The sequence below is a fragment of the Protomyctophum bolini genome, assembly GCF_963924005.1.
Source record: "Protomyctophum bolini genome assembly, chromosome: 10".
In the NCBI taxonomy this organism is placed as follows: Eukaryota; Metazoa; Chordata; class Actinopteri; order Myctophiformes; family Myctophidae; genus Protomyctophum; species Protomyctophum bolini.
This window is the reverse complement of record NC_137871.1, coordinates 26407915-26424185: the sequence shown is the minus strand read 5'-3', so window position 1 is coordinate 26424185 and position 16271 is coordinate 26407915. Positions and strand designations below refer to the sequence as shown.

The 16271-nt window shown below is 42.9% G+C and overlaps 1 protein-coding gene across 6 annotated transcripts in view; it reads left to right on the top strand.

The window, feature by feature from the left end:
• The window catches only part of ldb2a (LIM domain binding 2a), a 116567-nt gene that overhangs the window by 20671 nt on the left and 79625 nt on the right, over positions 1–16271 (top strand). For 5 of the 6 annotated variants that reach the window (XM_080773630.1, XM_080773631.1, XM_080773629.1 and 2 more), the window contains exon 2: positions 8129–8231. The exons of the other annotated variant lie outside the window; for it this stretch is intronic. In XM_080773630.1, coding sequence (XP_080629756.1) covers positions 8129–8231 — 103 coding nt within the window. The remainder of the gene's footprint in view (positions 1–8128; positions 8232–16271) is intronic. 6 annotated transcript variants of the gene reach the window in all.

Sequence of the window (16271 nt, the reverse complement as noted above, 5' to 3'; positions counted from 1 at the left end):
AATGGAGCCTCTCTCAGATATCGTTAATTCACTAAGGTTAAGGCTGTGGACACGCCCACCCACTCTCTTGGAGGCCACTCTTTGCACAATAGTCTGGCAAGCGGAGAGGAGAGGAGAAAAAAGACCCTCCAAGCGAGAAGCAGAACACATACTGCATGTGCTGGAAGCACAGTTTTGCGTTAAGAACAGAGAGAGAGAGCGAGAGATGTCGTCGGCCACTATAGTTTTTTTTCCATATTGTGTATTGATTCATTGATTGAAACCTTTATTTATTCTCCAAAAGAGCATTGAGGTTTCCCTAATTTGCATTGGCCGTCAAAATTACACACACCAAAAACGCGTGCGTGCGTTCTATAATACACACACATGTGTCCTCATTCCAGCCCTTATGTATATGTCAATAAGCGGGCAACTTGACCCCGCCCCCTATCAGTTCTTGTTATTTACCTAACATTCTCTCTACGCTGTCCTCTTCAATCCTCTGGATTTCCTACAAATCCCTGGGGCTCAGACCAACGGGTCGTTGATTTGTGGTTGTGTAGTGGCCGATTGACACATTGATAAATCCCCCTCCTCCACCCACCCTCCGGCACTCGGACGCAACCGATCTGTTGGGATCTTATCTTGTGATGGGCCGTCATGTTGTGGCGGAGGACATGTTGGTTCACCTCGGGTTCCCCCGGAGTTGACGTCTGATTTGTAGCGCCTGACAACAAACATCGGCACGGCTCGTCAGAGCGTACCGACACGCCAGCCAGCCAGCGCGAGAGGAAGGAGGGCCGAGACGCAAAGGGTCTGTCAGCAAGGCAGCAGAGGAGGGCAGGCAGGCAGGCAGGCGGGCGGGCGGGCGACACAGTTAATTCTGAATCCCCAAACTGAGGACCTGGGCCATGAGTCTGGCCTCTTGGAGATACTCAAAAGATACTTAAAGTTTATTCAAAGGTGCTTTATATAAAAGCTTAGGTATTTAATATGACCTGATCTGAGTGAAGGAGCCACAGCACACATTGGTAGCCTATATATTGATATTAAATGTTCATGGGGTCGTTCAAAAATGATTTCCGAACAAACCCAATGAACGGGCACTGTACTGTATATGTATATGCTTAATCGGCTGTGATACTTGCTAGGCAAAAACTCACATGCCAACATATGTTTTGGTCCCAAAAAGAGGAGGGATGGTTAGTTGGATGGATGAATAGATGGGAGAATCGAGAGCTGTTTTGTTGTTGCACAGTATTTTGCAAATGTCACATACTTCCATTTCAATGCTTGTACCGGTATGACAAATAAACCTTGAACTGGGATACACCATGAAGAGAGATGAAAAGAAGTGAATCTACCATGTTTACTCAGAGGAGCTTGTACCATACTTCATTAGACCCCTTGGTGTGGTTATGTGCAATGGTGTCTTCTCTTTGTATTTAGGGTTTCTTCCTGGAGGCTGAAATCTTGACAGTCAAACGTGCCAATGAAAAACAAAACAGTAATTTAGTGACATCACACTATCAGCCCCTCCCCCTTTATAATACAACAACAGCTGTGGGTGTGTTCACCACCCACCAGGCAAACCAGGCATACTTAATGAACTGGTGGGCATGCCCACACAAAAACACAATTTTAACAAATACTTTACACGTTTTTGAAAAAAACAGCACTGTTCCCACTGTCCCACAAGTGCATGGGCCTTAGCCCAAATCCTGGTCCAGCTAGAGCACAACTAAAGGCTCATTCATAGTCTGGATTTTCGGTGGTGGGGTGACCACCGCTCCGGTGGTGAGGTGACCACCGCTCCGGTGGTGAGGTGACCACCGCTCCGGTGGTGGGGTGACCACCGCTCCGGTGGTGAGGTGACCACCGCTCCGGTGGTGAGGTGACCACCGCTCCGGTGGTGAGGTGACCACCGCTCCGGTGGTGAGCTGACCACCGCTCCGGTGGTGAGCTGACCACCGCTCCGGTGGTGGGGTGACCACCGCTCCGGTGGTGAGGTGACCACCGCTCCGGTGGTGAGGTGACCACCGCTCTGGTGGTGAGCTGACCACCGCTCCGGTGGTGGGGTGACCACCGCTCCGGTGGTGAGGTGACCACCGCTCCGGTGGTGAGGTGACCACCGGAGCTGAAATAACGTTGAGCGGTGGTGAGTAAAAACAGAGAGAAGGGCTGGAGCGGTGGCGGTGGTTTGCTCTTCACTGCAGCTCGTGACATCATGTTGTAGTTCGGTGGTCACCTCACCACCAAAAATCCAGACTATGAATAACGCTTAACACTATACCTTAACACTATACCAGGACAAAGCTACAGTATTCCTTAACACTTTACCCGGACAATGCTACAGTATTCCTTAACTCTTTATACCGGACAAAGCTATACAGTATTCCTTAACACTTTACCCGGACAAAGCTATACAGTATTCCTTAACACTTTACCCGGACAAAGCTATACAGTATTCCTTAACACTTTACCCGGACAAAGCTATACAGTATTCCTTAACACTTTCAAAGCTATACAGTATTCCTTAACACTTTACCCGGACAAAGCTACAGTATTCCTTAACACCTTACCCGGACAAAGCTATACAGTATTCCTTAACACTTTCAAAGCTATACAGTATTCCTTAACACTTTACCAGGACAAAGCTACAGTATTCCTTAACACTTTACCCGGACAATGCTACAGTATTCCTTAACTCTTTATACCGGGACAAAGCTATACAGTATTCCTTAACACCTTACCCGGACAAAGCTATACAGTATTCCTTAACACCTTACCCGGACAAAGCTATACAGTATTCCTTAACACCTTACCCGGACAAAGCTATACAGTATTCCTTAACACTTTACCCGGACAAAGCTATACAGTATTCCTTAACACTTTACCCGGACAAAGCTACAGTATTCCTTAACACTTTAGCTATACAGTATTCCAAAAGCTGGCAGCGGCGGGGCTTAATGGTCGACGCATTTCCAATTTCCAGTACTTGTACTTCTACTCCACTATACATCTCAGAGCCACAGTTTATACTTTTACTCTTCTGCGATTATTTGAAAACTTTAGTTACTTTGGAGATTTTAATTTTGATTAGAAAACATACGGTAACCACTTCAACACATTTCGTCCATTTGAAAATAGATTTTGTACACATTTTGAACTTGTGAAATGGAACATTCTGCAATATGATTACTTTTACTTTTAGTACTTTAAGTACATTTTGATGCCGATACGTTTGTACTTTTTTAGTTTTAAGTAAAACAATTGAGTACTTTTTTCCACCACTGGTGTTTTCATAGTTTAATCTTTAAACTACTAAAAGGAAGCTTTGGAGGTGTCCCTATATTCTGGGCATATCATAATAGGATCTAGCAGATCTACCAGCTCACATTGCGGCGTGTGGCGAGCTTGTAGATTGAGCATTTTCGCCCAAGTCATTTTGATATAGAGGGGTTAAAAAGGAGGGGGCCTATAGTATAAGCTCCTAGGGGAAGTATATAGAGTTTGAGTGGTTATAACTTAAACTATGGCCTAATACATTTACTGTTCATCACAGTGAAAATCTGCAGCGCCTTGCACGTTTAATGAATTGCACCACAAATATTAATGTATAGGCTACATTGTACCGTATTAAATTCAAGTGCTGTAGCAAAGCACATTATAGTATGGAATAAAAGCTGGTCATTCAGACAGTTTGGGAGTCTGAAGGCATGAGTGTCTTGTTAACCCTTGGTTTGACTCTCAATCCCAAAAGGCTCCTCCCCCTCGTGGTCCTGGATTATCTAGTGAATTGAGCAGATTCTGTCTCTTTATTCTATGTCGTGTTTATAAACTCATCTTCTTTTCTTAACCCATTCTGGCACGGAGTGTCGCGCTACGAGCTTGTAGGTCTGCTATTTTTGAGAAATCTTGAAAATGTGGCTCAAATCTTTGAAGGTTATTCTTTCAGAGTGAACGTTTTTAACAAAAAATCTTTGCTTCTGGGGGGTTCCTGGAACAACATATTTTCAGTTGGGGGTCGGCGGCCAATTACATATATTTTTGGGGTCCTTGATATGAAATATTGAGCACCACTGATATAGAAACATGAGGTTTTCATCTTTAGAAGACATGATGAAATGTGTCTCTCTGTCTCCCTTTTTTTCTCCCCCTCTCTCCTCTGTCTTTTACTCGCTGCCTCTCTCTCTCTCTGCAGAAACACGCACGCACCCATGCACGCTAGTCTTCCACTAGGAGTGTGTGTGTGTGTGTGCGTGTGCGTGCGTGTGTGTGCGCTGATCAGAGGCATCGTGCAGTTAACTGCTATATTTTCTAGATGTGCTCCGAACGATCGGCCACAGATTTAAATCGGACGAATTTCACTCCAAATGACTCCAATAACAGACGAAAAACAGTCTAAATCCACACTATTGATCCATAATGTATAAATGATAGATAAGGGTTCAGGACAACGAGGCCTTTTCGTGGAGGGGTCAAAATTAAATTTGGACTCAATTGGTGATCAGCAATTTACCCGATCTGGAGAAACCGATCGGATATATAGTATAATATCACTTTACATCTTTGTGACAGTCCTAAACATTCTCCCCTTCCTCCCTACACGCACGCGCACACACACACACACACACACACACACACACACACACACACACACACACACACACACACACACACACACACAGTGTCACACACAGGAACAATTTTGACTTTTGGAAATATCGGCCAACAAAATCGTTGATCAGGATCGGTCACAAAAAACCTGCTCGGAGCATCCCTAATATTTTCACTAGTTTGGGTCCCAGGCAAAACGTGTCTAAAAGGTTTGGGCCTGCCATGCATGTTGCATTGTTTAACTCCATTTAGACCTGAGGACGATTCTACAAATGCCTTCTAAATCCTGACAGTTTTCTGAAAAACCTCATGTTTCTGTCAGTCGTTCTCAAACTTGTTTGTGTCAAGGAGCCCCACAATATGTATTTGGCCTTCAACCCCCTGCATCTCAAAATATGTTGTTCCAGGGACCTCTCCAGAAGCAAAGATATAAGTTAAAAACGTTCGCTCTGAAAGAATATAAAGTTACAAGTTCATAGCGTGGCATTCGGTGCCGCGCTATGAGCTTGTATAGATCTGCTATTTTTCAATAGCTCAAGTATAACATAATGCTTTAAAACACCAAAAGGGGTTCCCGCCCCAACATGGGTTAACTCCACCCTGACCTAACTGCCTCATCCAAACAAAAGAATAGTGCGCCGAAGTCTATCCTCCTGGGTCACTCTGTTTTTTATTTTATTTTTGTATTGGATTTCCCATGAGGGAATTTACGTTACATCGCGCCATATATCAACTGACGGTAAAAAAAGTACAAATTTGTCATTGTTTTTTTCTCTCCAAACACAGACAAATTGTTACTCAATATAATATCATAAACATAACCGACACAGAGTCACATACCTGACAGAATCACCACCAGGGTGATTTGTTTATTTTCAGAACACAGTTCTTTCAGTATAATGACGTGATCTATAAGATTCCTCAGTGGGAAATACACTACAAAACGTATAAGCGGTGGTGACCCAGGGGTCACCCAGGGGTCACCACCACCATGGAACTCAGGGGAGTGACGTCAGGACTTCGGTACTCTATTGAAATGAACGTTAACCCCAGCATCTACTGTATTGTGGGGAAAATACAGCAGTACAGACTATAGCCATGAGGGATATGTGGTTTGAGTGGTTAACCGCTCTCTAGTCCAGACTTAGCAAACTGGACCTGAGTTGGCTCTGTACTTGGACCGCTTTCTTTTTCAAAAATAGCCGATCTACAAGTTTACAAGTTCTTCGGGAAGGCACCCAGTTTAGGATGGAGACCCACTCTGGATCCTCACTGGATTTGACATTTTCCTAACTCGGATGTTTTATAAACGTTTTGATATGCGGTGAGTCAGCCAGTTAATGTGTAAACCTCATTTCTTTATTACAAACTCCAGTTAATGTGTAAACCTCATACCTTTATTACAAACTCCAGTTAATGTGTAAACCTCATACCTTTATTACAAACTCCAGTTAATGTGTAAACCTCATACCTTTATTACAAACTCCAGTTAATGTGTAAACCTCATACCTTTATTACAAACTCCAGTTAATGTGTAAACCTCATACCTTTATTACAAACTCCAGTTAATGTGTAAACCTCATACCTTTATTACAAACTCCAGTTAATGTGTAAACCTCATACCTTTATTACAAACTCCAGTTAATGTGTAAACCTCATACCTTTATTACAAACTCCAGTTAATGTGTAAACCTCATACCTTTATTACAAACTCCAGTTAATGTGTAAACCTCATACCTTTATTACAAACTCCGGGCTTGCGTGTGACCTTTTTCCCCGTTGTCCTCACTATCTTCACTGTCCTCACTGTCCTCACTATCTTCACTGTCCTCACTGTCCTCACTATCTTCACTGTCCTCACTGTCCTCACTATCTTCACTGTCTTCACTGTCCTCACTGTCCTCACTGTCTTCACTGTCTTCACTGTCTTCACTGTCCTCACTGTCCTGTCAGCCTCTCTTCAAGACAAAACAGAAATGTAAAAAAAACAAAACAAAGAAAAAACACAGCTGTATTGTGTAATGTGTGACCTGTATTTGTCATTCCTACAAGACTCCCGGGCCGCTCTGTTAATCGGGGTTAACTGACTGTTCGGCGAGTTGGTTATCCCCCCCCGACCAGCTCATAATCACCTATTGATTGATAATCACCTGATTGATCGGCTGAGCTCAGTGCAAGAGGGGTCAGGCTCAGCCACTCGGATCATCGCCACAGTCGCGTCTCGGTACACACACGCTCTTCTTCTATGAGAAATTGTAACCCCTGTGTCTGTGTGTGTGTGTGTGTGTCCAGGTTTACTACTCATTGTTGCTTGATGTTGCTTGGCGGTGACAGCGCTAATTGTGGACATATGGGGAGGTTGCTAGTGATCACCCGCGGCCCAGGCGGACGGACAGATGAAACACGCTGATCTGTCATAACATGCCAGGGCAGATTAGCGTCAGTTGTAAGGGGGGGGGGGGGCGCTACGAGCTTGTAGGTCTGCTATTTTTGAAAAATCTTGAAAATGTGGTGCAAATCTTTGAATATATTCTTTCAGAGCCAGTTTTTAAATCAAATCGTTGCTTCTGGGGGGGTCCCTGGAACAACATATTTTCAGATGGGGTTCCGTGGCCAAATACAGATAATTCTGGGGGTCCTTGACGTGAAATATTGAGAACCACTGATATAGAAACATTCTGAAAATAGAAGACATTTTTACATTTTTGACCAGAAAATTAGACTTTTTCCAACACTTCCTAACATTGAACCGAACATATTGCTTAGCGCATGCTGTCCTTTATATGCAGAGCTGTCTCCAAATAAAAATACTGCAATGTTTTACATTCCTCAAGTTTTACGTTTATATACCAACCTCTTCTGCATTGACACGTACAGTATTTGAAGACGGCCACATACCATTTTAGCAAGTGTGGAGTTTGTGTATGTTGTTTAAATCCATCTCTATACCAAGGGTCTTCAACAAGGCGTCCCAAAAGTAACTACAGGGGTTCCGCCAAATCCTTGCTGCATGTACGGGGAACATTATGCGAAAACTGCGAGGCGCTGTGAGCTTGTAGATCGGCTATTTACGGAGAGTTGGTGTAGACGGAAAAAGTGTAGACCAAGTACAGACTGATTTGACTACATATTTAGGGTTTAAAAGGTTAACTGTCTGAAAATACATATATGAATCCAAGAAAGGCTAATGTGTGTCAAACAAGTCTATAAAGTATCTATGAAAACGTTTAATCTGTACATGTAGTGGTGGGTTCCTGCTTCATCTCTCTCTCAGCTATGGGGAGTCCTCATCTCTCTCTCAGCTAGGGGGGTCCTCATCTCTCTCAGAGCTAGGGGGGTCCTCATCTCTCTCAGAGCTAGGGGGGTCCTCATCTCTCTCTCAGCTAGGGGGTCCTTGTCCTGGGTTCAGTCTGAAAGCCTTTCAATTCAAGTTACGATTAAAGATGGGTCAATTATTGACCAGAACAAGTTATCCCTCATGTTATTCCCCGTTGACCTTCAACCCCCTAAATGTCTCTGTCTCTGACAGGAAAGCGACAGTTTGTGGTGGGACGCATTCGCCACAGAGTTCTTCGAGGAAGACGCTACGCTGACCCTCTCCTTCTGTCTGGAGGACGGACCAAAGAGATACAGTAAGACCTCTCCCACAATGCACTGAGGTTGACATGAATAACTATAGCGAACGTGCATTCAGAGTAGAGTAGACCGCCGATAAATAGATGCTTTATGTGTATCAGGACACAAAAACAAAAACACACAATACATAGACATTGACAATACTACACAGATCCCCTCTCTTACAGAGAGGACAACAGTACCAGTCATAGTTCAAGAGGCATCATATTACACATGTTAGGCACAGAACTGAGATGGGGCCTTGTTTGTTCAGAAGTCCTGTACTTGTTGTGGGGAAAAATGATCTTGAAGCTCTAGCCTGCAATATTTGTACATGGTACTGTACCATCGTCCAGATGGATACGGTATTGACTGTATCGATGCGGGATGCAACTTTTCCTAATGGGGGAAGACCATTGCCTCAAACTGCTCTATTGTCCAATGACAACTTTAAAAAATGTAAACATCTCAGTCAGTCACTGCTACTCTCTCACTACACAACAACGACACACACTCAAAGCATGTTCTTGTTACACACGTTCACACTAAAATAAAAATAAAAATCTTTCTTTAGAACTGTTACTAAGTGCTTCATAAATAATAATAACAATAATGCAGGGAAGAGAAATAAATAACAATATATAGGAGAGTTGAAATCGATGCATAAATGCATAATAAAGATGGAAAAGAAGGAAACTTTTTGAAGGTGATTTGAGCAGTGATTTATTGTACTTTGCTTGGCCTAAGCTTAATACTTGGGTTTTCTAAACGGAATGTTCCCTATAAGCTGCACACAAGAATAAGTAGTCTCTGGCAAAAAAAAGTTTTACAATGTTCTTCTTCTCTTATTCTTTTTCCTTGGTAAAAAAATAGATTTTGGTTTGTTTTCTGCCATTTTAGAAATGCCAGAGTAGCTCAGTACACACCAGCATTGCAAGAGCAGAGTTCCTCTTCCTGTTTTTGCTTGACAGTCGTCCTTTGTGCCATAAATCGATCCTGTGCTTCTCTCAGGAGATACGGTAGGATACGAGTAGACAGTTAAGTATACTCCATGACACGAAGAAAAGTGAAGACAAAGAAAGAAACCAAATCTCGGTCTCATTTTGCGACAGCCATTATACTCTTACTCTGTTATCAGAATGAATTTTGTGATGGATTGCTGTAAAAAGAAAAACGTAACGGCAGTGGCTCAGGGGGTAGAGTGGCTGCTGTAGTAGCCGGATGGTAACCGTGAGGTTCCCGGGTTCGATCCCAAGAGTTTCCAGGAGTGTCCTTAAGCAAGACTGAACCCCTAATTGCTCCCGATGTGCAGGTTGGAGCCTTGCATGGTTTCCTCCGCCATCGGTGCAGTGAATGGGTGAATGTAATGAATGTAATGCGCTATCTATGTAAAGCGCTTTGGATAAAAGCGCTATATAAATGCACCATTTACCATTTTTAAAGCGCAAATAACATGCATTTTAAAACTGCTTTTAATATTTAATAATCATATTGTCTATGTCCCTCAAAGTTATTTCTAATGGTTTGAGCCTCAATCACCACTCTGATATAACCAGCTTTGTCAATTCTTTCTGGACTTTGAAAGCAGTTTTAGCTGCAGTACCACACTGTCCTGAGGTGGAGAGGGTGCTGATATGCAGATTATTTAATATTTGAGTCATTATAATACTCATGCTAGATAAAACCAGGCTTGTTTCCATTCCATGCTAGCTTGGAAAATCAACAATGGTGGACATTGTAAACAAAGTGGAAATGCAAATTTGCAACTGAAGACTGAAGAAAAGGAGGAATTATACAAAGTAGTGTGACATTGATGACATCACGATGAGGCCAAAATCAGTCGAGCTGTTTCTGAGAGCAATTTCCATTAAAACACCCATATGACATGAAGGCCTGATTGTTCAAAATTGGTTCTTTGTGGGGATAGAAAACACACATGGGAGCCCCAAAAACACAAAAGAAATTGAAAAAGTTGAATTTTATGTTATAGCTCCTTTAAACGAAAGGAGAGAAAAAGCGGGAACTGCATTAATGTGTTTTGTAACCGACAGTGGTGATACATCCCACAGCAGGGGCTCATACCGTCGCTGTCAGGTGGAAACCTTGTATGTTCAAAACCTTTCGTTTTTTAAATTATTCTATTATTATTACTACAAGCTCCCAATGAGCTTGTAGATCGGCTACACTCTCGTATTGCATTAATTTACAAAAAAAATACTAAAACCTAATAAGTTGAAATGTGGCGTTAGGCTGCGTTACAAGGTCTCCGCCCCACCGGCAGCGTATTATTGTACTGTGTTTTCACTCAGTACTGTGTGTGCCGTTGGGCTCATCTGCATAGGCTTGGTCCTATGATATCAGAAACATATTGCATATCACACAGGCACAGATAAGGACTCGGCAGCACTGAAACGCAGGAGCAGACGTGAGCGAGAGAGAGAGAGAGGGAGGGAGGGAGAGTCAGCCAAAGTTATGGAGAAGAGCAAGAGAGAAAGACAGGGTGAGAGATAGACGGACGGACGGACAGAGGGAGTGGAGGATTTTTTTGCTAGCCAGGTTCTCGGTATTCGCTTTTCAAATGTAAAGGTAAAAATCCCCCGTCGGCTCAGAGATGGTCCCCTGTTCCCACGGGAACGGCAGGCTTAACGCCATGGCGATGATGAGTCACCACCTGCCGCAAGCCTTCCTCCATCCAGGTGTACTACTGAATAGTGTGCATGCGCGGACACACACAGGGACACTCACACACACACAAACACACACATACTGTACACACACACACACACACACACACACACACACACACAACTCCCTTCCGCCCCCACCACCACCTAATGCGTCTGTCTATCTATTGTATAGAGTGAGGTTTGTCTCTATACAAAGTAAAACCAAAGCATCACAAACAAGCTGATGTTAAACTGGATTCAGCTTCCTGTTTGTTTGTAATGCTGCTGCTGATGTGCAGCAACAGGAAGCCGAGTAATAGCAACTCAACATGCAGTATACAAGTATATAGCCTAATGGCCCATGGTTATATTTTCAATGTTACATTTTAGTTGGTGTACTATACTATACCATAGTCAAGTGCAACATTTCAGACCGCGTCCCCCCCCCCCCCCCCCCCCCCACAATCATCATCATCATATTTGAACTGATTTGGGGCACAGTCGGTAGTGCTGAAGGTCCTGGGTTCGATTCCCGCTGGGGACGCTGGGAAGCGTGTTCTCTCCTCCGTGTCATCAGTGCCCATACCCGAGGCGGGGTTGGCGAAAGGGCCTTTCTGTGTGGAGTTTGCATGTTCTCCCCGTGTCCCCTATAGGGTAGGTATACCTCACAAAAACATGCAGGGACATAGCCAGGGACACACATAGCTGTCTGTATAGGACTGGTTGCACCACTCAAAAAGAAACGTTGAAGTATATGTCGGCAGTTAAAAATAGAGTGCCCCCCCCCCCCTCACCCTATATGTGGAGTACACGTACATACACACTGCTGGCTGTAGAGCCAAGTCGTGCTGGAGTCATCACTGTTGTGCTGCTGCCTCCCACTCAGCACTTCCTACTAATCTATCTCTGTAGAAAGAAACATTTCACCCACTCATATACATATACAGTGTGTGTGTGTGTGTGTGTGTGTGTGTGTATATATATATATATATATATATATATATATATATATCCCATTCTGGGCGGGAACCCCTTTTGGTGTTTTAGCCCATAGAGCCCCAATGTGAACCCGGACATGTTGAGTACACCAAAGTTTTATGTTATAAATGTTGTAGAGTAGGCTATGGGTCCCCAGCATGTCGAAACTGCCGGATGCTAACTTGCATATGTTGAGCAATTATTTGTTCCTTAGGTTAGGTTGTTAATGGTATAGTAACCCAGCCAATATGGCAACCCAAAAATGGCAACCCGTGTCAACCTGTCAATCACAGCAGTATAAAGGTGACATCAGTTCCTACACTCCCCACTCCCACTTCCACCTCCATTCAAGATGGCCGGTCAGATATTATGCCAATTATAAAAATTGCTCAACATATATGCAAGTTAGCATCCGGCAGTTTCTACATGCTGGGGACCCATACTCTACAACATTTCTAACATAAAACGTTGGTGTACTCAACATGTCCGGGTCATTCTGAAAAAACGTGATAATGGGCCTCAAATCTTTGAGTATACGTATATATTATTTCAGAACGAACATTTTTCAACTAAAATCTTTGCTTCTGGGAGGGGGAGGGGGGGGGACCTGGAACAACATACTTTAATGGGTTAATTGAGGTTAATTAACTACAGAAAAATTAACGCGTTAAAAAAAATTACGCATTTAATCACACCTTTTTTTATCCACACAACTCTACTAAGGTATATTAATGACAGTAAAATGTTGAAAATGAGTGGAATCCCGTAGTCACTATTCCCTGGGATACTAAATACATTGAAAAAAAAGGCTGTGCAACAGTAACAAAAAGCACCACTCGAGGAGGAGACACTACATCGCACGACAAAATGGCGAAACTGGCGAGAGCTGCATTTATTTTTATTTATTTTTAAGTCCCATATACTAAATAGGGATGCCATGCGGTTAATGTTGTTAAACATGCATTCTTCTTTACTTTTTTAATGACATTGTTTGTGATATGATCAAACATAACATTTGAAACGTATCAGACTATATTTTCCCCAACAGGAAATTCATTTATTTAATTCAGTTTGACCAGAAGCAGGGATGAAAGCACTGCTCCCCACAGCGATACAAATGAATGACCAGAGGGGGTTTCAGAAGCCTATCCCTGTGTGTGTGTGTATATATATATATATATATATATATATATATATATATATATATATAAGGTAGTCGTCTATATGTTTGGAAAGTCTAATTTATATGCTGCACAAGAAAAGAAAGAGAGAGAGATAGCTGCGTTGTCCCCGAATCCGCAGAAGAAGATGTTGAACGTCCACGTGAGTCACGTTGTCCTGTTGTCCTGGACCTGCACCCATTTAGGCCTGACGTTGAAATTTTAAAAGATTCTTATAAATCATGACAGTTTTCTGGAATACCTATGTTTCTATATCAGGGGTGCTCAATATTTCATGTCAAGGACCCCCATCTGAAAATATGTTGTTCCAGGGGACCTTCCAGAAGCAAAGATTTGAGTTCAAAACGTTCACTCTGAAAGAATATATATATTCAAAGATTTGCACCACATTTTCATGATTTTTCAAAAATAGCAGATCTGCTATTTTTCAACAGCCAAAGTATAAAACATAATGCTTAAAACACCAAAAGGGGTTCCCGTCCTGGTTGGGTAAAATTAACACTATTTCACTGTGTACTCGGCACATGGTACAACACAACACGAATTAACGAGCATTGAGAAATGGGAGTACTACTGTATTTGTTTAAAAAAATAAATAAAGAAGACTCACCTTTTTTTAAGAGAGTAGGCTACTTGCATATTTAATTTAGATTAATTATTTAATTAATTAATTAAATTGTCTTTGATTAACTATTCAGCAGCCGTGGTCGTGTCACGTTGTGTGATGTACGAGTGCCTTATCTTTAATCCGTCTTCAAATTAATTAATGCCTATATTATTTGAATGATGACCATTATGCAGATTATGAAAGAAAAATCAATTAATTCCGTTCTGCCAAAGACGTTCGTTCAGTAGAATATGACAGACAGCCACCACGTTTAAACAACCACTTTTCCACTAATCCCTGCATGTTGTTTGGGGGGGGGTCGGTGGGGCTCCTTGGGCGAATTGAATGGTTATACCGGCGTAAAGTATCTCGCTGGTTGGTTTGCTGGTCGTGTCATTTCAGTGAAAGGACATCCCCTTCAAAATGCCCTGCGTTGATTGTGGAAAAGGCCATCGTTGAGGCACAGGTTATTTCCGTGAGCTCTCTTTTCTCTATTTCTCTCTCTCTCTCTCTCTCTTTGTCTCCACCAGGCCGAAGGCATGGGGAGAGAGTATGTTTTGCACGGATCTGTCCGATATTTCATATTCCATCCTAGTTTAGGATTGGCCCTTTTGAAACAAAAAGCCTCAAATCGTAAACGCCACCAACAGGTGGATTTTTGCAAAACACATTTTTGGAACAAAATGCCTCAAATCATCCAATTGCCATCAATGGTGTAAGAACAAATGGCACCCTTTTCACATTGGCCTATTATAGCGCCCTGGTGGAGACCTGTGCCCGAGGGGCACTTTATCTAGTTCTCTCTCTGTTGCTTTCTCTATCTCGCTCTCCTCTCTCTCTCTCTCTCTCTCTCTCTCTCTCTTTCTATATCTATCTCTCTGTGGCTTTCTCTATCTCTCTCTCTCCTCTCTCTCCTCTCTCTCTCCTCTCACCTCACTTTTTGCCTCCCGTGACATGACACGATGCGACACTTCGCAAAAACAAAGAAACGTGACACAATGTGACACCGTATAGCACAACAAACCTAAACGCATCAGTGCCACATCACCGAATGCACGCACACACGTGTGTGTGCGTGTGTGTGCTGCTCGGGCTCGCTAAGTCATTGTTTTGTGCAACAGAATCTTTCCCCCATAGCACTTTATAATTGCAGCCCATGCCCCCCCCATGCCCCCCCCTCCTCAGTACCTCGTCTCAACCCTGCAATCCAGCAGCTATCTGATGAAAGGCCACCGCGCCATGATGCAATCAAAGCGCAAGCCCTCAGTTTTTACAACTATCTCAAAGACGAACGAGAGAGAGAGAAGAGAGACGAGACCTCTTCATGTTCAATGGATCGTAGACTCACTCTGGCGGCGGGGACTGGGAAACTGGACTAATTTACAGTTTCTTCTACAAGTTTTGTGCATGCCGGTGTTGCGGCATAGTGATAATTACAGTTTTAAAATGACCAGCCAGCGTTAATGCTCTTTAAATAATGACACAAGGTGTGCCAAGCAGCATATGGACCTAATCCTGATTAACTAGGAAGGAGTCCTTCTCTGGTTGAGGAGCACTCCATCTGAACAAAGGGAGTATTAAAAACACAAATAATTAAGCCATGAGTCACATACTCATGGGTATTTAATGATGTCAATAGCTGTGTGTTCCAGTTGACAGGCAGTTAGTACCGTTTCAGACATATCGTACCGATGTCTTTGATCGGTCTGGTCATTGTGATGTGAAAAATCACACCCCTGTGAAGCGAGGGCGCACTGATATATTAAAGTCTAACTCATGTTTGATTAGGTGATGTAATGGTGATGTAAAACAAACAGTGCCAACACTAAACATTAAATGCCATTAACATTATGACGTAATATGACGTATGAAGTAATTTTTCCCTTCATTGTCAATGGCGTTTTTAAAACAAACATTGAACTAAACAACAAAGATGTTTTTGGTGAACTATCCCTTTAAATCTGTGGGAAATATATACTTTAAAATTAATATAGTGGTTGTAAACTATAAAGGTATTAATTGATTGTCCGAGGAGTCCCGTGGTTGGAGCTCTGTTGTATAGGTCTATAGATGGATGCATTTTCAAGAAGAAAAAATCTTTTAACGACACAAATCTTGTGTACAGAGAATATCGTGGAACAGTTTGGCACGTAAAAGACCTCCGACTTGGTTTGTGTATATGTATAGGTATATACAGTAGGTTATTGCTATATTAATGTCTCCTTACATGTGTGTTAAGTGAAGTCCTCAAGGAGCAAACTCCTTTCAGATCCGTGCGGTCAAACACATTATAGCTATTTGTTGGTTCTTTGACGAGGGAAGCGTTTGAGAAAGCAGTGGTGTTACTAAAGGCAAGGCGTAGCGGTCCTGTCCTCACTGGAGGTGTTAATGAGCAGTCTTAAGGCTGTCATAGCGTGGCAGCGCGCTGGGAAGCTTGAATACGAGGCCGTGAGGTGCTGGTTAAAGACGAGAGCCGTGAACCCTCTTTCAGCCTGCTGAATTAAAGATTGACAGGCGGGGGGGGGGGGGGGGGGCTCATTGAAGGTATGGAAGCAGTGCTGCTGTGTCTGTCTGTCTGTCTGTCTGTCTGCCTGCCTGCCTGTCTGTCTGTCTGTCTGTCTGTCT